Below are 22,072 nucleotides of genomic sequence, written 5' to 3' on the forward strand. Positions count from 1 at the left end.
CAAACACAGCTATATACGGTATAACGTACAGTGAAATGCGTTGTGTTCCTGTTTTGGACTGTACACCTGTGACTTTAGAATAAGCAGATCTACGAAGCCCCTGCCTCTATTTCCATCCATCCCTCTGCTACTTGCTGCAGCTCAAACATACCAACTTACCTGTGACTCTGCTCCACCCCTGTAAAACTGCTCTATACTCCACAGTGACAAGTTGTAATATTAGAGCAATTCAGTCATACATGTTTGAACTGGAAACCTGAGAACAATGACACGGAAGGCTCAACCCTGCAGGTGGACAGAATTTTTTCCTTCGATTTTTTTACTTACGAAATCCTTAAAGTCTGAATCTGTGTTTTTAAGACTGTCACTGATATACTGCCGTTTCAAAATGCGAATGCTCAGCCATGGAGTTGACTGCTGATATTCCCCACAGTTGGGTTCAATATATTAAAAAACTCAACCTGGACAACAAAGTAACAACATGATTATCATTGGCAATGGTCTTTAAAGCTAAGATAAACTAATTTTAAATTTGCTTTGAACCTTCCATATAAGTATGGTTTCTGTAACAACCTTATTTAATTCAGTTAGTGTTACATATATTTGAATTTATCTCACTTGTTTCAGAGATTGAATCTGCACCTGGAATATCTGATAGGGGTTTTAACGGGGTAAACATTTTGAAACTGAAAAGAAAATGCAGCGACAAAAGAGTTTACTATCCTGGGAAGAAATGACAAGGCTTCTAATAAAACATTGCCTAAACATGTTTAAACAATTGTTCAGGCAATCAGTACAGCCAGTTAGCATAAACACAGTGCACAAGTTACTACTTTGAGAAGTTTAACTTGTAGTCCTTAATTTAATGTAATGCTTTTACAAGAAAATCTTTCCTCATACTGAAGCTCACTGATTTAGATTATATATAAATGAGAAACATTAAAATGTCATTTTAGTTTTACAGAGATTTTGTGCTGTGCAGTAAATTCCTGGAATCTCAACAGATTGCCTGGCAATTAGCAAAATGAAGAACTATTCCGTTAATCAAGTGCTTTCTAATTTAATTTATTATTCTTAAGTTAATTTAAAGGTGCAATATGCAATACTTTAACTACAGGAGCAAACAAATATTTGCTATGAAGAAATATAGTGGGGGTAATGCCATCTTTAGCAGAGGATAAAGTCACACTCTCTCTCTGTGCGTTGAAATCTGAACTTTATGGTTATATGTTTTGGCAGGCAGTCCGGCTGCACATGCATGTTAGTGCACGTTAGTCTTTCCCTTTAAAACGGTTGCTCCTTTGCACATTCATAAACAGGCCAAGACTGACATCCCTCACTGTGCATTGCAGAAGCAAGAGTACAGCCTCGGGCATTCAGCCGGTGCCCCCCAAAAAACAAATTAAAAATATATATATATTATTTACCTGATTTATGTGCACTCATTTCATTTCAGCTCAGAGAGTCTCTGCTGCTGTTTTGCTGGGAGGTGTAGCTGCTTGTTTTGGCCTGAGATGCTGACATTCCAGCAATATCTGCTAGTTTTGAGTGTTGCATACAGCAACTTTAAGCAATGTAATGACATAAACCTTGTTTCATGAGCAACCCTCCTAGCGTCCAGCTCAGCTGGAAGCAGTAAAGCATTATGGCTACATGTTGGTGTCAAAAATGGCAGCATGCAAGACTCATGCTTACTATTATCATCATATGACCATTAGAAGCCTTGTACAGTAATTGAAATGTATTTTTTAACCAGTATTGTCAATGTGATTCAAATGGTAAATGGTCTGCACTCATACAGTTCTTTTCTACCTTGCTCGCTACTTGTCGACTCAAAGTGCTTTACAATGTTTCTCATTCAGCCATTCACACACCAATGGCGACAGAGCTTCCATGTAAGGTGCCTGCCTGTAATTGGGAGCAACTTCAGGTTTAGTGTCTTCCCCAAGGACACTTCGACATGTGGAGGGTCCAGGGATTAAAGCACCAACCTTGAGATTAGTAGACAACCCACTACACCACCTGAGCCACAGCAGATTTAAATATCAAGATATTTTATGTAAGGTGTAGCTTTGTCATTTTTTAATGCATTTGTTGATGCTTTTTGGTTACCCATGCTCTGGTTGCTTGCTGCTTGTTGACTGAAAGATTGATTGCTTTTATTGTGTTGTCATGTACACAGCATACAAGGTGTCTTTGATTTTAATCCTGTTTTACTTTCACAGCATTTCTCTTATTACCTTTAAAAACCAGCCAAAAGTAGATGGCACAATGAGTTATTCTGCAGTGCACCTGTAGTAGACTTTGGAAAATGTTTTCTAGGACATCCTCACTGTCAGGTTTTGGTGTCAGAATTCCCACATTATTGGTGTGTTAAACCCACTTGATCACTGCAGCACAGCATTGGATAGGAAACTGAGCTGAATGTGTGATGCGTCTGCAGGGACTGACCGGTGTAACAGGTGCCAGTGGAGGTGGAGTTGGAGCATGGGCACGGTGCACAGGGGTCGGTCAGGGCAGCTCTGGGGCTGCGGTAGAAACCAGGCTTACACTCCTCACAGTTGGATCCCTGGGTGTTGCCCTCACAGTTCAGACACACTCCTGGAAGGCAAAACAAAGATCACATGGTTACCTAATTTTTCTTCCTGGAACTACTTACATCAGAAAGTGGGATTAACTGGTTATGTAAGTAGGGTATAAAGTCAGAGGTTCTTTCACTTTCAAAAAATAATAACTTTGGACTAAGATTAGATTTTTATGAATCTAGTTGGTGATCATGCTTTGCAAATTACAAAAAATGTGATGTGTTATGTGAAGTATGGTAACATTAATGCATTCATCCTTCTTTAAAGCAGAACTTCATGGATGGAGCCCTACTTAAACAGGTTAAGACACTTTAAGCCCTTTTAATGCCATATAGAATGCATTGTAAGAACTGTTTCATAATCATACAGGCCAAAAACTGAAAGCAGAACAAAAAAACAGGGAGGATGATGTGTGACGACATGTTGTGTAAATTTTGGCTAAAACCTTGGCTGGCTCATTCTGAGCTGATGGTTCGTCACTGCTGCAGCAGTGACAGTGTTTGCTACAGGTCTTATGTTGCTGACTGGAAGCCCACAAAAAAGGACTGATCAGCAGAAACCACTGTCATAGCACCTCCTGACAGAAAGCAGGCACACAGAAACACTTCAAACTAACACTACTGCCGGCAACAGCCAGAGGGCAAGAGACAAGACCCATAAATGAAATTCAAACGTTTTTACTATATTCTAAGGAGGTTTCTGAGTCTATTTGTTTTTCTTGTTGTTGTTTCAGGACCTCAAGATTCCATGTTTTAGTATATTTACAAAGCTCTGACTCTCAACTATAGAATATTTTAGGCAGAATATCAAATGTGAATATTAGAGGAGTCTTTATTGACTCAAAGAAATTCAGATGTTGCAGCAGTACCAGGACAGAAGCAAAGGAAGTAAAGACAATTTTTTTAAAAAAAAATGCTGCATGGATTGTTTTGTGTGAGGTAGTTTTTACTGGAAAAACTTCAAAAAGTAAAAAAAAAAAAAAAAAGAAATGTTCTCAAGAGAATTAGAGAGAGAGAATTATATAAAATGAAAAAAGAAAGAAAAACAAAACAGAAATAATACAGGAGCAACAAACACATAAGTAAGCAATAAGCATGCAGTATCAATGACCACACACAACTTTTTAAACATGTATTTGCTTCTATGTATACATATATAGTTTAATATAGAATGAAACAGAAAATATAATGTGAAATATAACAATACCATCTAACATAGTACAAAACAGCAATATCCTACGGCAATACAGTGAACAATACAAAATAAAGCATTATATAGTATAAATGTACTAGAACAGAAGATTAATAAATGAACAGTGAATATAGTATTATAATATAGGTAGATAATTAGAAGTAGAATATAGCCAATAATGTATGTTTTAGTGTACACTATTTGCAAATCAGTCCAACACAGAGGCAGTGAAGCAGAAGAGTGGAGCAACTGTCCTGATGGTGCCAAACACTACACTATGTTTCTATGTCATCCCCATGTACATACCGAAGTGGACTTTTAAAGCCAATGTGCATGCAATTTGTATATAGGTACGGGTTGGCTACGCAGACAGTTGCACTGAGCCTCATATCAAAAACAGAGAATCTGGCTCGCTATGGCTTTTTGGTTTATACAGAATATAGCAGTTAGTACATGTTGGACTGTAGCATCATGTGAATGTGATTATTGAGGATGCTGTGTAGGCATAACTCCGAAAACTCTGAGAAATGTAGAACTTCCAACTGTGTTTGGGCAGTGTCAATGAGCCACGATGTACAAATCAAACTACCTTTAAAAAAAAATGGTTGGAACACGTTTTGTTTTCCTGGCACAGTCGGCACATCACAAATTTTGGGGTGCAATTGTTCGGTCTGCACAAACCCTTGCGGGGTTATGCAGATTTATTTAGGTCATGCCCCTGCGGACATGTGAAAAGCACGAATTTTCCTTTAGGCCTTGATTATACTCCCATGCAGACGTGCACTGACACAGCTGCAGACACCACAGATGCACAGTTGTTGATATTATCATACATTCTCCACTGCAGGAGGCCACTTAGAAGACTCAGTTCCATTCATGTGCCCTAGGTCATATGCATTTACTCCGTGTATGCACACTACTGCCCTTGTAGTGCGGTCACTCTCACAGACTTGGGCAGATGAAAAAATGTAGATTATGCACACTCTCAAGTACTCGTGCATGTGTAAAGTATAACAATTGTTATACTAGCAGTCAGCTCAGTGTACTCTGAGAGGTGAAACCCAGGGTAGACGTAGTCTCCTCTCTATGATGATCTTTACCTCAACCTCATACGTGTTTTCATGTCCATTTTTTCAAATGTCACACTAAAATCGGATCAGACTGCTTCCCCAAAAGACACTGATATAGCAGTAAAAAGAAATACAAACCAGTCAAACTGCATTATATCAGCACACAAGCACGGTTGTTTCTTTCAGAGGTAGGATGGCTACACTGAAGTCAGAGGTTCTTCAACTAAAAAAAGGCCTGCCATTTTTATCCACACAGAATTATATAAATTACTTTAGCTTTTTTTTGTTTTTTTCAAAAACTCTTCAGTTAAAATACAAAAATGTTATTCTACAATTCTACAATTTCATTTAACAGACGCTTTTATCCAAAGCAACGTACATCTTCTTCTTGTAAGTAGATTGTGCTGTTTGTCGTTGAGCTTCTGTATGTTTTTGAGATGTGATGTCTCTACCTACACAGGGAGAGGTTATGTGGACGTGACTTAATCTGTCTACAGACTGTTGCTATACCTTTGCGTAACAGTGGTTCTAACCCAAAGCAATGAAATGCTGCAGTCACTGCAGCAAACCCTGCACATTACAGCTCAAATTGTTGGTTGAAGAGAGCATGTACTTAAAAGGAAATGCTACATTTCACCAAACAGTGGACAATTGAAGACAAATAACAGTTTTCACTCAGAGTGAGTTGACATTAAATTAAAGATGACATTTATTATGTTAAATGTGTCATAAAAAAGCTGTGTATTCATGGTTAATAGGCCATTCTTCTTGTGAAAAATGTTCATGATGATAGACTGAAAACCTTCATTTATCTCTACACTACATATTACTTCAGCTGAAAACAATGGCTCAGTATGGGGACAGTCTTCCAGCATCCTGTTGGAAATGGCGAGTCCCCGTCATGTTTATCGGAGGTACACAGTGTTTGGGATACTGTATAATTTGCATTTGCACAATGTGTTCTTGTGCAAGCAGCCCAAGGGAGAGGCCAGGGTCAGTCTTTAAAGGAGCTGTCAACCCTGAGCTATGTTAATCCACAGCCCTGTGAGCACTGAGCCCAGGCAAAGGCTACAGCGCTCCATCTGCCCCTGCATTATAATGGAAAGACATATGGCTTCTAAAACTGCTGCCCCCCCACCCCCTACCCCACCCACGTCCTGACCCTTCTACCTATCCTCCTTTTAAAGCCTGTCACTTGCTGGTGGTTTTCTAATTCTCAAAGCCTGACGACTGGAGGTGAGCAGCAATCCTACGTTTTATGTGATCAAGAACACAGAAGTGGATAATTCCAACCCTAAATCACACAGGAAACTGGATTTGTGCCATTCTGCACTTTTTAACATTCTCTCTTTAGTTTTCTTAGCTTTCTGTATCCTTCTCACCAACTGAATATCACACTTTGGTTGAGGTCTGATGGTAAACATTCATTTGAGACAAACTGGAGAGCTTGTGTGCTGCCAAAGTCCCTAATTAAACACAGCAGATGATCCTCAGCATATAGCACCAAGGTGTGAAACTCAAGAGTTAAATTTATGGGTAACTTAATGAGCATTTTGCAGGCAAAGATTGGTTGGACCATTAAGCTTCAAGTTTCTCATGCATTGTTCGTTTACACAGTGGCTGCATGCTGAAAGGAGCACATGCATCTGCTTCTTTTATTACAGGCACCAATAGATCACTGTTGTCATTGTGGGGCCTTTAGAAGACAAAGTATAGCCTATTGAGAAACCCCTATGATTTTCTGCTTTGCCAGTGCTGCAACATTTAGTTGCAACAAAAAGTCAAAGACACAAAAATAAATTAAAGATAATAGATTATTTTATTAAAAGTGACTATCAGTGGGCCTGGCTTCTTCAAAGACACTTTTTGATATGCAGACAGGTAAAGCTGGGGTTAGAACCAGCAATCCTGCCATTTGTAGTCAGTCTGACCTACCAGTCAAACTACTGCATATCTACGTTGTCATGATGGACGACCATTCGGATATCAAAATTGTTATGCGGATACCACCACAACGACCGAATATTTGGATATACGGGTCCAGCCCTAACAGACGGGTGACAAAATAAAGGATGTGATGCGAATCATACGCTGTCATGGTCACAGATCTCAACCCAACTAAACACCTGTGGGAGACTTTGGAAAACACTCTCCACCATCATCATCAAAACTTTCATGTATCTGGAGAATTGTGTTACTCCATCCAGTAGAGTTTCTCCAAAAGATGCAACATATCCAGAGACTTACAGACTTAATGCCAAGGAGAACTGAAGATATTCTGGCAGTACATGGAGATCCAACAACCCTTCTAAGACACTAGATGTTAGGCTTTCCTTTAATTTATCACACATCTGTACATAGTCCTTTGAATCTGAGCTTGTTAAGGAGTTAGTTGCTGAAGCTTTGTTTCATGAATGGTACAAGCAATATAAGTTAGCTTTAAAACTAGTAGTTTACTTGATCAGAAGAATAAAGTAGTGTAAAATAAAAATAGTCAAGTAACATCCAAGTATCTGTAAATTAAGCTACAAGTTCAACAGACTTTCCTAAATATACTTAGGTGCTTTTTAGTTCTGATTTTGGAGTCACATTCTCTGGACTCGAAGTCAGGGCAAATGCTTGAATCAAAATCAAGCTACCTCGGCTCATTCACAACTGATCCAGACAATCTTAAATACAAAAAAGCATGAAACAAGAATTAAAGCTTGGTTTGAGTGATTATTAAAACAGTTGTCAAGAGGCCACTGGGCAACAGTCTAATGCACTGTTTCAATGTAGTCAGGAGGCTCACCAGACTGTGGATGGCAGTAGTTGGTGTGGTTGTTACACTGGCAGGGCCGGCAGCCAGTGCTACTGAAGTGGAAGAAACCTGGGTGGCATTCATCACACTTGGGTCCGTACACTCCTGTCTTGCACATGCATATCCCTGAGCTGGAAGGTAGAGCAGAGGACAAAATTAATACAACAGATACAACAGTGTACAAAATACAGCCTCAGAAAGCATTTCAACATAATACAAGTCCAAGCTTGGACTGTTGGTGGAGCACTGTGTGTGTGTGTGTTTTGGACTGCAGTCATGACACCTGACACCCAGGCTGTGCAGACTCCTGCAGACTCTCCCATCCATCTGCTTTCTATAGGCCTGCTGCAGGTATGAAGTATGTAGGAAGTACCGCTCATATCAGTTACCCCACAAACGCATTAAGAATGTTTTGCAGGTTTGCTGCTTTTTCCTTATGTTATTCCCTAATATGTCATTGCGTCTCCACCTAAAGGATCAGTCTACAAAAATCACAAAAAAATAACATTATCTCACCTTCACCTACTCTTTATCTGTTTTATTTAACTGAGTTCAGACATGTTTGTCTGTAAGACATCATCCGCTACATCGATGCAACCCATTTAGGTTTAGGTGATGATCTAAACCTAACAGCATGTAGGCTGGGAAAAACAACATAGACTTTGACAAGACCTATTAACTGGCTAATGGAGCTGAACTTTTTTAATTAATTCAAGAAGCAAAACTAGCTTATTAACAGGCTTCCCAGCACGTACTGTTTTGAAAGTTGAGGGCAAGGCAGGCCTTTGATATATGGCTCCACCTCCCCGGTCACAACTGTGCACAGTGAGCATGGCGTCATCAGCGTAAAATCAGCACCCATTTCTGAGATGTTTTGGCATCGCTTCTGGGAAGCTGTCATTTTGAAATTGTAAAATACAGTCTATGCATTAGCTCTCTGAACCCCAAAACCCACTGGCAGGTTTGAAGGGCACGCTATCTTTAACAATGACCAAAATCACACTATTTATCAGAGCCACCCACTGCACAAAGACACATCACAGTGACGTCTTTTCTTAGTCGTTTTTGGACGTCCAATTTTGGTCACAGGCAGGTGTAGACTGCAACACCAGAAGACATCTTTTTCCGACGTCTACCGAACATCTAGTATTGACGCCACAGGACCTCTATGTAATGTGGTTGTTATGGACGTTTTATGGACATCCTTATAAATACCATTTCTAAAATAAGATTAAATTTGACATGGAAAAGAGGACCACATTTGGACTACAATTAGCCTTTACATAGAGGTCCTGTGGACGTCAATACTAGACGTTCGGTAGACGTCGGAAAAAAAACATCTTCTGGCATTACAGTCTGCACCTGCCTGTGACCAAAATTGGACATCCAAAAATGACTAAGAAAAGACTGCACTGCCACGTGTCTTTGCGCAGTGGGATGCTCGTCGTTACTTTCATTTCTCTGTAAACGAATACAACTCTGAAAAGAAAGACACATGCAGGAAAACGACGACTGGAACATGTACTGTGATTGCAGCGATGGATAATCTGACAATTGTAACTGAGAGGCCAGCGGTGGGGAATGTATCTGCCGCTTTGTGAAGCTTTTAGTGAGCTCGTCAAGGCTGACTACATTAGCTACGACCCTAGCCTAGCTGCTGCTGCGGCTGCTGCTGCTTCTTCTTCTATTGATTTGGCGGTTGGCATCCAACGTTCAGGTGCATTACTGCCACGTACTGTACACACCATCGATATGTATAATAAAGGCCTTTATTATACATATCTATGATACACACAACATTACAGACTCTGCAGCACAGATCTCTTCTGAGTCTACGGCAAGGCTGCACGCCGACGCGAACAGGGTTGCCTTAGCAACGAGTGCAAATTTCCCCCAAACACTTCCGGTGTAGTGAAAACACAAAAATGACCACAATACGATGTACGCTTGTACACTTATTTCATACTACACGTATTATACTTTAACAGTAGCACATTTGTCAGTACTTTAATCCATTTATTTTAGTTTATTAATACAAAAACACAGCCATAGCTGTAAACCCCAAGAAGAACGACATATTTCATGGCGTGTCCAATCACGTTGCATGGTAACACTACTAGAAGTTGTAGTTCGTTCTTCAAAATAGCCGTTTCTCCTAAATGGAGGGTGAAATATAAAACTTTAGGTGCATTTAGGGGTTTACATTGATGAGGAACATGTTTATTTGGAATGAATTTACAAACGAAATTGACATATACAGGTGAAATTAAAATTTTACCACATTTTGTGATGCCCCCCTGCTGGTGAAAACATCAAGCCACAGCCTACATGATCATAGAAGTCAAGAGCTTTGAATAACAGTAGGTTCCATGATTCTAGCCCCTTTCATTGTTGAATTAGAAGCTTTAAAAGATGCACCAATGTCATAGTGTAAAGGTCAATGCAGCTTCGAACTTTCAGACTGACATAATCTTACTCCCCTGATCAAGTCCTTTCTAATGATGCATCACGTTTATTCTGATGACAAAGTTTTAATTTCCACCCCTCTGGACCCAGCCCTTTGTCAGGTGGAGCTTTCCAGGAGATGTATGAATCTCAAGTTGATCAAATGAAATTAAAATAATTTTGTTAAACATAGCAGGTAAATTCTTCAATGACAGCTTTGTTTTGACTTACTGGAACCAGAAACATTACATTTATAATCATGTCAATTTCCTGCACCTGTCTTAGATGTCCACATGACGTCAAAAAAAGGTACCCAGACCAACATCCAAATGTTGGACTGCATACTGACGTCCAAGTGGGGTCATGGTTAGACGTCCAAATAGCAGACCTAGTTTGCACATCATATAGACGTCCATAATTGGTCTTGGACCGACGGACGCAATATGGACATGTTCTGCATGTCCATCAGACATCTAATGTTTAGTGGGAGTGATTATGAAAACACAAAGAATAGCCATATATTCCACTTTCTAACAATCCTTGAACTACCCCTCTGTGGAAAATGTAGTTCCGTTTGAAATCTTGACTAAGCTTGATCACTTTATTCTACACGTCCCATTTAAATATTTGTGGGTGCCAGTCATTCACACCTTTATAATTCATCATTAAGAGAGTTAAAACTGAAGTAGTCACTGCAGAAATTTGGAGGTGCTTTGATTTGTACATGCTTTTTACTGACGCGTTAAAACACATCAGTGAAAACACAGCGTACAGTTTTAAACTTTTCAGAAACCCTGTGTTCGGTCCACTGTGCTCAGCACCTCAGGAATAATCACACTGACACGGTGCTACAACCTATTCTGTAACCAGCTGCTCTGAAAAAGCACAAAGTCACAGCCTTTCAGAAATGTGTGTTTCAACATGAGGAGCAGTACAACTGTCTGCATAGCAGTCTATTGTACTATGAATAGAACTGTGCAAGTGCACTATAGGCAAAAGAGAAGAACAAAATGACTCTACAGGACATCACAAACATGGTGTGTGATAATGCAGTTATGAGAGGGTATTCTGAGAGGATGAGTAGCGTGGGATGACTTGATTCTACATAGAGCTCCAAAAAGCCTTGAAGCAGAGCGGTTCCATCCAGAACTACAGCGAGGCCATAAATCAGTCCGGCTGATACTAGCTTATTGCACAACAATATGCATGTATGTATAGGTCAGTATACGTCAGCTGAAACATGAGGAAAAAAATCATTTAGAATTTAGAGGAGATATCCTTCACATAGTCAATCCACTAGGGTAAACTGTTTTTTGTCTGTGTTCATGTTTTAAAATTATTATCAGCCAAAATATCCTTAGTTTTAAGCTCAAAAGTACAGATATGAGTTTTAGTATCAAATAAAATAAGATAAGATCGTTCTTTATTGCTAATATTTAATTGATATTCATTTATTGAAGTAGTCATAATGGCAGGGCCATAAGCAGAACTGTAACACTATTTATTGGCTTTATGTGTCTTACTTAACGGAGAATGATTGCTCTCAGCTGAGGAGAATACTCCAGCAAAGTTAAATCCAATTACATTTGAGCTCTCAGGCAATCATATAGTCATAAATGAGTTATGTCATTTGTTAATGCATCTTTCCAGAGTTGGATCTGTACACTCACTATCTGATAAAAATAGTAAATGCAAGCTCATTAATACATGAGGCTGAGCGAGTGGCAGGGAGCGATTTGATTTGTTCTCGGGGAAAAAAATCCCTCTGTGATCCCACCCACACCCAAGGTAATTTCCTAGGAAGAGCACAACGCTAAGTCAAGCCTGATCAGCTCTCAAACCCAGACAATGGACTCAGAAAGATAATCTGGGGACAATGACTTCAAAACAATTGAAGTAAATCAAGAGTGACTGGGAGCACTTTTCCATGAGCATGTGCGTGGGTCTTCATACAAACACGGCTTTGTTAAAACAACTGCACTTAATGCAAATGAAGAGGCCCACGGCAATGCTTAGTGGGGCGTGGGCACTGCTGAGGACAAGGCTGGGAGATCAACAGTTCTCAATGCTCCAGCTAAAAACATACACACACACAGACACAGACACACACTCCAAAAACAATAATATCCACATGATGCACCGTGACCCTAATACAACGCAGTCAGAGAGATAATGTCCAACTGCCACACAGAAAGGGAGCAAAAACTCCACTCCTAGTGCCTCATGATGTGCTGTATTTTAAAACGTTATTGTAGCTATTTTAATAATAAATCTAAAGCAAACATAAGAATAATGTTGTTCCTAAAATAACTAATATGAGCACAACATCTTTTGCTGTCATCCTTATTTTCACATTTGTCTTACACATTTTGTGCAAATTTTAAATGATGTCCCTACACATTTTCTTCTTATGTTAAAGCAAAAATGAATTGTCTTAGAATTCAATCAGCAGGTACAGTAAATGCTGAGGAGCCTAAAGCATGCTTTTAATGGAAAATACTTATTTTTAACATGAATTTACATGTTTTATGAAGGTCTCATTACAATAGGAGCACTGATGTTTAAAAAAAAAAAGACCTCTGGGAACATCCTTTGCCCTTATTGTCCTTGCTGTGTCGCTAACATGAATCTCTTATGATTGATTGTGTGTGACTGAATTGCTGATCTGCACAATGAAAACCATGCGAAAGAGGTTTCAGGATGTAAAAGGAGTTCATCAATTAGCAAACACACTCCTTACAATCGATGACAGTCACCATGGCTGGAAGGGTGTTTTGGCCTGTAGCTTAAATATGTTGGGAGCCAACGTGGTGCAAGAACATTGTGTAGTTTTTTTAGTTGCTGAACTGATTTGCTTCCTTTTTAGGTGCACTTGCAAACCCCAACAGCTACATCATCAGGTAGTGTCAAATGGGCGGGATTTTTACACCGTTTATACGGCACATGCTGCTTGTGCAAACCTGCATTGACAGGATGCGTGACAAGAAAACAAAGAACCCCGTCTACTAGACAACAAACACTGATAAAGACATGAAGTGGCACAGCTGAAACTAGTTCCTGTACAACGGCTGCACAATACATAATCTGATAGAAAATCATTTACTCTGATTTAAATTAAATTTAAAAAATAAAAATTAAATAGTTCTTGAAGTTTTTTTTTTTTTTTTTAAAAAGACACAGAGTTTGTCGAGAAACAGGCTCCCCATGTGCAAAGCAAAGTAAGTACAGGACTGGAGAGAAACACTGATAGTGAGACAGAAGGAAGATGACTTGGTTGCAAAAAGAAATGCCTGTTATTTGACCAGTTAAACGAGCATCACAAGGCCCTGCATGTATCAGTGCAAAGACAGATGTGAATGTCATATGTAAACAAAAGACTATTCTGGATGCCTTTACCAGTGTTACACTTTATGAGAAAAGTTCCAAATGCCTTTTTTCAGTTTTTCTTTTCCATTTTAAATGCAGATGTATTGCCCTAAAAAAAACCTCTAATCATTCTATTCTAAAGTGATTAATTCTCTCCAAATAGTTATTAAAGTCCTCTGCTGAAAATGGTTTTTGCATACTGCAATATACATATGGCAGAAAAACAAAATATCACAATGTCATTTTTCTCAAGTATCATACTGTACTGTCTCCGCCAACAGCTCACGCTGAGCAAAAACTGGCAGGATGGTTACACACAGCCTGTGTTACACCCATACAGTGTCCTAACAACATGTCATGATGATGTAAATAAAAAATAATTCTACAGTAGATAGATCTTGCCTGTACTACTGTGTATGTACAGCAAAATGACAATAAACTTGATGTGATCAAATATAACTACACGTGAAAGTTATGGTGTGGGTAGTATAGCAAAGTAAATATGTGACACATTTATATCCTGTCATGATATATATTGGGCTAATCAATTATTTCTCAACTGGTATCACGGTATTAATTAATTTTTCTAGCCACCAAATACCAGACAGTTACAGACAAAACAAGACATTCGAATATGTCATATTTTGCTTCAGGATGTTTCTCTGACAAACAATTTATAAAATAACTGAGAAAATAACAGTCGCAGTCCATTTTATGTGCCTTTGCCCAACCCTGCCCGTCACCACTCCTCTTTAGATAATAAACATTTAATGCACAGTAAAGCCTGCCGTTTCCATTGCACTGGATGCTATACTGCATGCCAGTGAGGCCAGATGGTCCCCTGCCTTCGAATTTTGTCTTCTTCATCTGACAAAATATAACCTTTAACCTCTAGCTAATCATAAGTGCATATTTCTCTAATCTGAGGAATGGCAGAGGAAAGAGGAGGAAAAAATTCCTACAAAACTCTAGTTGCCAAAATATCTATAGTATGCAGCTACCAGAAGTGAAAAAAATATACACATATGTATTTTTTAAATTTTTTTAGGTATTTTCCAAAAAGTTAGCTATAATAACAGAAGATGGAAAATCATCAGGGATTTAAATCAGTTGGGCGATGCATGCAACAAATACAAAATCATAGTGTAACCGTCCTTTAATGCACCACCATGGCCTGTTCTCTTCTCTGACTGCCTGGCAGTCAGTCAGACTCTGACCTGTGGCAGTGCAGCACAATCTGTCAACAGCGAGGCTTCATCTAGCAGCTCAAAATTATGACTCACTTAATACGAGGTTTGTAGTCTAATGTGCAGCCTGAAATCCCACCAGGCCCACTGCTGGAGATATACAAAGCTAAACTGGAGGACTCTTAGACGCAGATGAGGTTTCTGAGATCAGAACAACCTTCTCCCTTAGTGCCCGGTAATCCTGGTGATAATTTGTGCTCTCTTGGCCAGGAGGAGGGGTTTGTTATTGTTTTGGTGTGATTTTAGTGTTCTATGCTGGGCCAGCCGCTCTGCATCAGATCTGCAAATTAACTAGGTCAGTATTACACGGGCGACAAAGCTTAACCCCATTCAGCTGCTGCTGAGCGAGCGCCTGCCATTGACTACTACATGTGTCCAATCAAGCCAGACAGTAGAAAACATCCTCTGTCCATCAGGGATGTGGTCACCAGTTAATAACCAAGAGGTGAACGGTTGGCAAACATAAACAAGGAACTACATTAAGCAGGTTTAGTAGCATTGCTGGGTGCACAGCCAAATCCTGAAAGGGTGTGTTGAGCAACAGAGCAGCAGGACTTGTGATCTCTCCTCCACTGTCCTGGCTCATTCAGCACAAGCATGGACACATCCTACTATTTATGGAGGAAAGCGAGCCAGTTTTCAGACAAAACGCTAACAGCATTCTAAATCTCATAGTCAAAGGTGACATCTGTAACGTTTCAGCTTGTGTATTACATAATGGAGTTGGGTGTGGTCAAAAATTAAACACAGGACATTCAAAAGGCTCAGAGCTGCTGGAGCTACAGACATGCTTAGTTATAAACGAAAACAGCTCAGAACACTGAAAAGGTGAACTAAAACCCTGGGCTATGAACATTTTTGGATTGGTTCTTCATATCCAATTCAAATTGAATCTGCATCTAAAATCAGAAATATTTGGAACATTTGGAACCTTTCTCATACAGTGTAACACTGGCAAATGTGTTCAACACAGTTTTTTGCTTTGGATTGCATTCAGATCCGGTTGTGCGCTCGTCTTACAGAGCTTTGTGGCGCTGATTTAAATGGCCAAACAAATTAGTCGTGTTGCCTTGTGAGATGGCAACAAATGCAAGACACTGCTGACACAGTACCTGTTTTTAATCAACATGATCCTTTCTGTTGCTGAAACATTTACAATTTAAAAGAATAAAACGGCATTTCTTTTTGCAACAAAATGTTTCTCTCCTGTTTCTTGCAAAATATGCTGTGCTCATAGTGAGCCCACATGTCAGCTAGCTCAGTGTCTTATTATTAAAGTAAATACAAATTCCATAGACCCTTAAATCAGAGTAATGAAACGAAAAATACTTTATTTATCCCAGAAGGGAAATTCAATAAATAATGAAAAATAAATAAATAAATAAAAAATAAAAAATAAATGACGCTCTATTATCCAGTCTTCTCTTGTAGATTCCATCCATTCATCCATCCATTATCTATACAACGCTTAATCCTCACTAGGGTCGTGGAGGGGCTGGAGCCTATCCCAGCTGATTTAGGGTGAAGGCAGGAGACACCCTGGACAAGCGGCCTCTTGAAAAATAAGAGTAGTCATGAAAAATAAGAAGCATGGCAGTTTTTTTCCTGCATCAAGCGGCAAAAAAAAAAAAGTTGTAGCACAATGTGCTGTATTTCACATTACACTTCTTGCAGTGTGACTGTTGCACTTGTGTGCACATCTCAGTGCTGATGCTGAAACAAAGTATTGTGCGGCCCTATAGCCTAGCTAGGCACAAAGGCTGGAACCAAGGGGAAATTGTTAGCCAAAAAGCAACATTCCAACGGTTTCAAACCTGATCATATTAACATGTTGTGGCTTGATAGTTTAGGAACTCGTCACAAATTCATTCAAGGGTCTGTTGGGTTTTGTTGACAGTTGGGTAAGCTCGAACCTAGCAACCCGTTAGTGAGAACAGTGAGAACGTCATGGAAGGAGCAGTTGCCAAGAAAAAGAATTCCACTGTTAGCTAGCCACACCCACAACCACCATGTCTAACTTTTAGATCTCTGTTCATATACCTTTGCAATAAGTGGATGCTATTAATACAAAATAGAATTGATACAATGTTCAAATCTGGCACTTTGGTAGTTTAAAGGTCACATGTTTAATGATAAAATAAAGGTCTAAACATCTGAATGAGTAATTCATTTAAAAACTACAGTACTGAACAATCACAAAATTTAAGTGCCTTCCAAAAGAGTGTGAACAACACAGTGACATTTTCATCTATCTGCAATGAGATGACTCTCACCAACCCTAACCCTACGTATGAAGGCACTGTAACTAGGAGGCATCTTATCAAAAGGCCAGTATCAGTCCTGTACTGACTCGGCAGCTACAGACGGCAGACGGTGCAGTGACGCTCTGTCTGCATGTCTCCTGAGTGTGGTCATCAGATGTGTGGCTCAAACCCTGCAGTCCTTCAGTCCACTGCTGCTGTAGAAACACAGCAGGGCACTGAGAATCAGCTCACTGATTCCACTTGATTAGGCAGCGACACATATCCAGTCAAATGCAAGAATCAAAACAGATGCTGTTGTTGCCACTTTTTGCTCTAAAACTGAATTCTTGTTCGTGAACCCCAATTTGTTGGACCTGCATTTAAAGATTGCAAAAATTCTGCCATTTTTTAGTGTCCATTGACACCTAGCACACCTGATATAAAACATCTACATACCTGGAGTGCAGTTTCCAAATACAACAACTACATGACTCAAAAAATGCCCTTTCTGGGCCAGCACATAGATTATTGTTGTGGAAACCAATGAAAATAACATCGTCCCTTCAATCAGTGTAGGGTACAGATAAATTGACAGCAGTGATGCATCCACTACAGAGTGACAGAGGTAGAAACATCTGCAACAACAATCAATATTTCATTACAGACTGTGGTGCCTTTTCAATACAGTCTTGTATATAGAAATGCCTTACAGTCATTGCCCACAGAAGCTGACCCAAATACAACCATGATAGAAGTGTTATGACCGATACAAGTGGTAAATACTGCTCTTTTGTCAACTACTAGCCAGACCAAACCCAACAAATTTTACATCACATAAGCTGTTGAGCTACTGCAGACAGTGGCACATTAGAGGGACGAGCAGGACGAGGAAATCTCATTAGAGATGTTAAGAACATTGAATAAGGATGCAATTACAGATGTCACTTGGCTTTAAAGAGCTGCTAACCCTGAAGGAATTTCATTAGTTTGGATTTCATTTAAGCTTAGTATCCTAGCGTAGAGCCAGTTTAACAAATGACGGATGGCAATATTTATCTGTCCACATGCAGCTGCTTACTTGTAGGTGATTTACCTAATATTAACTATAAATCTATTTGATATTTGTTCATTTCAATCCATGTCAGGCTCGGCTCATCCAGCCCATCACTTTGATCTGGACTGAAAGATTTAACAACTATTAGATGGACTGCCATTCAGGTTTTTACAGATATTAATGATCTGTGGGGGAAGATGAATCCTACTGTCTTTGGTAAATACCATGAGCCTCAATTGTACTTTGTGTTTAGTGATTATGAGCAAATGCTAACATCATAAAATAAGTTGGTGAACATAGTACATAACTTGAAACATCCCAATCTAATATCATCGCTGTTACCTTGCTTATGTTTGCATTTAGTACATAACATCACTGTACCCGAGTACAGCGTCACACAGAAAATCTCACAGTTGCTCTCGGAAAGTGCTACTGTGCTCCTTTAAAAGTGTTTGTTGGTTGCTTGAGCAATTTTAGATTCCTCTCCCAAGATGTCTGATTGAATTGGGTAGGTTGCATCTGACAATTTCTGAAACCAACAACAATATTCGAACGCAGTAGGTGAACATAGCTTGGGATTTCAGGAAAATTCAGAACTTGCCACTGTGTTTGGGCTCCACTGATGGCATGCACAAAGTATGCACAAATCGAAACAACTGCAAAGTCTGGCAGTGGCAACTTCAATTACAACTCTGTTAACGATGAACTACAAAGGTGTGGTGGAGAATCATTGTCGTACAGTCCTTCCTCATACTACACATTTGCTTTAAGAAAAACTTGTTTTCCTGGCACATGTGCAGTCTACACAATTGTAGTGCTGATCGGCCGCATGGTCACAAATATTATTTTGTGGGCTACACACACAGTGTGTGAGTGCCACAATATGAATCTCTTTTAGATTGACTGTCTGAAAATCTGCATTATTACTTCTATATTTAAACAATACTACGTGTCCTGTCTCTCTATGTTGGACAGCTTTCCATCCCTCCCTCAATGTGGCTGTGCCAAACAGCTATGTACAATTCTGTGTTCCGATGAGGCCAGACAGCACACTGTAAGAAGCAGTTCTTCTATACTGTAACCCTTAGTGTTCTCATGCATTTGTCATCTGTTCATCATCACCTATTTTCCCTAATCATGACTTGATGCCTTCATATCCGTCACACTCAACATTCCTGTGTGGTAGAGGCTCATACTAGTTCACCTCACACACACACACACACACACACACACACACACACACACAGGGCCAGAGGGCATGTCATTATCACCAATCCTGTTTAAAGGTTAGTTAATCAACAACCTGCTGCAATAAAAATAGCTCACTGCTTGTTTGAACTGATGGATGTCTGTTCCCTCACTTGATGTACCTACTGGGACCTACACACCTATAAGAGCCCAGAGGATGATTCAACACTGAAAACAACTAGTGTCATCTGAGGGTAAAGTACATTCCAAAGGAAAAGGTGCAGAAAGTCATATTCACTACTCCAACTGCTGCATATCGTTTTGATCGAAATGACCTTACTCTTCTTGACGTTAGCGAGGTTTGGTACCGTCACTTTTTAAACTCATTAGTTTGATCAAATGTGACCCAGAGTTTGAGGATACTGAGAGATATTGACTCACAACACGAAATGTTTTGTTGCTGCTGTGCATTCTGCTATAAAAGCTATAAGACTATAAGAGAACAGTGTGACCTTCAATATGGTATTTCTTGAGGAGTTATACTGCCAAATGACTATGTAAAACAGTAACTCCAGAAAGAAGCTCTTTCTCTTTGATTGGAAGGAACTAATGTGGAATTCTGACATTTAAATTGATGCTTTAGATAGCTGAAAATAGGTAGTCTTTATCAGTCAGTCTTACAAGCTGGAAATATCTCCTTGTGATGTCATGTCATCTATATTTGGCCAGCTATCCAGACAAACACACCAAGCAACAACAACAACAACACTGACTCAGAAATGCAGAGGAGATTTTTAAAAGCATTCAGCATGTGTATGCAGCAGAGACCAAGTCAGCATCACATCATAACCAACACAAATCGTAGGTTTTCACTCCGTCACTTCCTCATAAAGGAAAGCTCTGTCTGAGCTCTAGCTTTGAGCTACATATTGTACTGCAGTTACATAATGCTGCCTCAGACAAACCACGGGCCTGTTTCCTCACAGCAAACATCTTCGAACAGGTGAGACTCAGCTGCACACGTGTGAATGTTTTTTTTCACATTAAAAAAAGCACATCTCTCCCTTTTTCCACTCCGACTATGCAGTCAGTCAAATCTGCAGGTGTCTGGAAGTGATCTGAAACAGGAGTACTAACAGTCCTGACATCAATAACAGCTGTAAATCATGGAGTGATAACATCTCTGAGCCCATGAATTTAGGAAACAACAACTGACATATAACTAAAAACTGTTGCTGCTATCACGCATCTGTTAACGTGCGTGTGCTTTCATATTCTTTTGGCCAAGGGCTGCTGTAATAAAGGGCAATGTAAATGTTATATCCCATAGCGACAATTTAGATTATAATGTATGTTTCATAAAAGCTGCTCAAAGGGAATTGTGTTTCTCTGTTTAAAACTGTGCTACGAGAGAGCATATGTTGTGAATTGGTGCTATATAAATTCAATTCAATTAAATTCAGTTACTAAAAAACTAGACATTATACAGTCATGGTGAAATGACCACTTTTTCAGTATTTTGGGCTGAAAACTGAAAGACTCATTCCGGGGACGCATGACATTATCATTCATTTGTTGAAAAGGGGCACAATATGGGACCCTAAACTTATAAAGAATGGTAACGGATGAAACAGCTAGTCTGGCTCTGTTCAGAGGTGACACAATAAATGTTAGGTTTATACATAACCCAGTTCTGGACTCTGGTTACCTTTGGACAAGTAATTTCCAGTCTTTATGTTAAGTTAAGTGGCAGCTGCCTTCTGACTCTCGTGGATTTTCTCATTAAACTCAAAGGAGCAAATATTTCCCAAACTGCTAAAACATTAATTCTTTATTCTGCTCATGGGTTAGTATTCTGTGGAATGTGACCACTGATAACAATGAGACATCAGGTTTACAGTTCATGTCGAGACATCGGAAGCCAGTAAAACCCATCCTGTCTAAACATACCAATGTCTCCTCACCTTGTTGGCTGAATGTGCAGTTTCTGAACACATTAATTACTATGCTCGTTGAAGAAAGCAGTATAATTCATGCCGTTTCACCGTCATTATAGTGTTCTCTCAGCAGTGAACAGGACTAAAGCACAGATTGCCTCCATCTCAGCTCTTTACTTATGGTAAGAATACCTAAAGCAGCAGGCTGGGGGGTCGGAAAGCTGGTTAATCTACGTAACCTACAGCGATAAGCTCTGAAGGGGGCTAGGCTAGGCTAACAGGGTTAGCAGAGGCCGGGCTCAGACCGTCTGAGAAGGACTGTATTTACTCGTGTCACTGTGAGAAAGCAAAGAGCCCTGAAATAACCCTCCACCTTCACCTACATCCCACTGAGCTCTAGACACAACATTTCAGTCTTTGTAAGCGTGAAAAACACGTCCTGTGTTTCCATCAAAGGACTACACCTATTAGGATTTAGTTTACGTAACCCTGTACAGTGACGTGTTTTTCAGAGCATGACAACACAAATCCTCCACAAACTGTGGACTCAGGCTTCTGAAAAGCAGCAGCATTCCTTTTCATGGTTAGCGGCAGAGAGAACAGCTGCTATTTTTACCGTGTTCCTAACCCACACACGCAGCTTCGTTTCCCAGTCACAGCTCTTGTGACTTGTGGAGAAGCTGCATGCAATTCTGTTGTGTGTTTCTGGCTTCTGAATTTGAGAAGCAACCAGGGTCGGGATATTTTGCTGTCTTCAGCCAGGCCTGTGGGATCACGGCCTGGATCAATGCACTGAATAGCGATTTTGCAAGGGAACAATGAGAACAACATCTGAGCAAGGCTGAGTCCCGGTACATCTTGGCCCAGTCTTTAATAGATAACAAACTCTAATTCACAGCAGACAGTCTGTTTGGGTTTCGCAGGCCACAGCTCTTGTGCTGCTTAA

General features: G+C 39.8%; 1 protein-coding gene across 1 annotated transcript in view; it reads right to left on the reverse strand.

Annotated features, from left to right (window-relative positions):
- LOC103367075 (multiple epidermal growth factor-like domains protein 9) overlaps positions 1-22,072 on the reverse strand; it is a 42,797-nt gene that overhangs the window by 13,512 nt on the left and 7,213 nt on the right. The window contains exons 3-4 of the mRNA XM_008294990.1: positions 7,638-7,777; positions 2,452-2,601 (exon numbers count right to left, since the gene is read on the reverse strand). Coding sequence (XP_008293212.1) covers positions 2,452-2,601; positions 7,638-7,777 — 290 coding nt within the window. The remainder of the gene's footprint in view (positions 1-2,451; positions 2,602-7,637; positions 7,778-22,072) is intronic.

The sequence above is a fragment of the Stegastes partitus genome, unplaced genomic scaffold (genome assembly GCF_000690725.1).
Source record: "Stegastes partitus isolate 25-593 unplaced genomic scaffold, Stegastes_partitus-1.0.2 Scaffold1013, whole genome shotgun sequence".
Taxonomy (NCBI): domain Eukaryota; kingdom Metazoa; phylum Chordata; class Actinopteri; family Pomacentridae; genus Stegastes; species Stegastes partitus.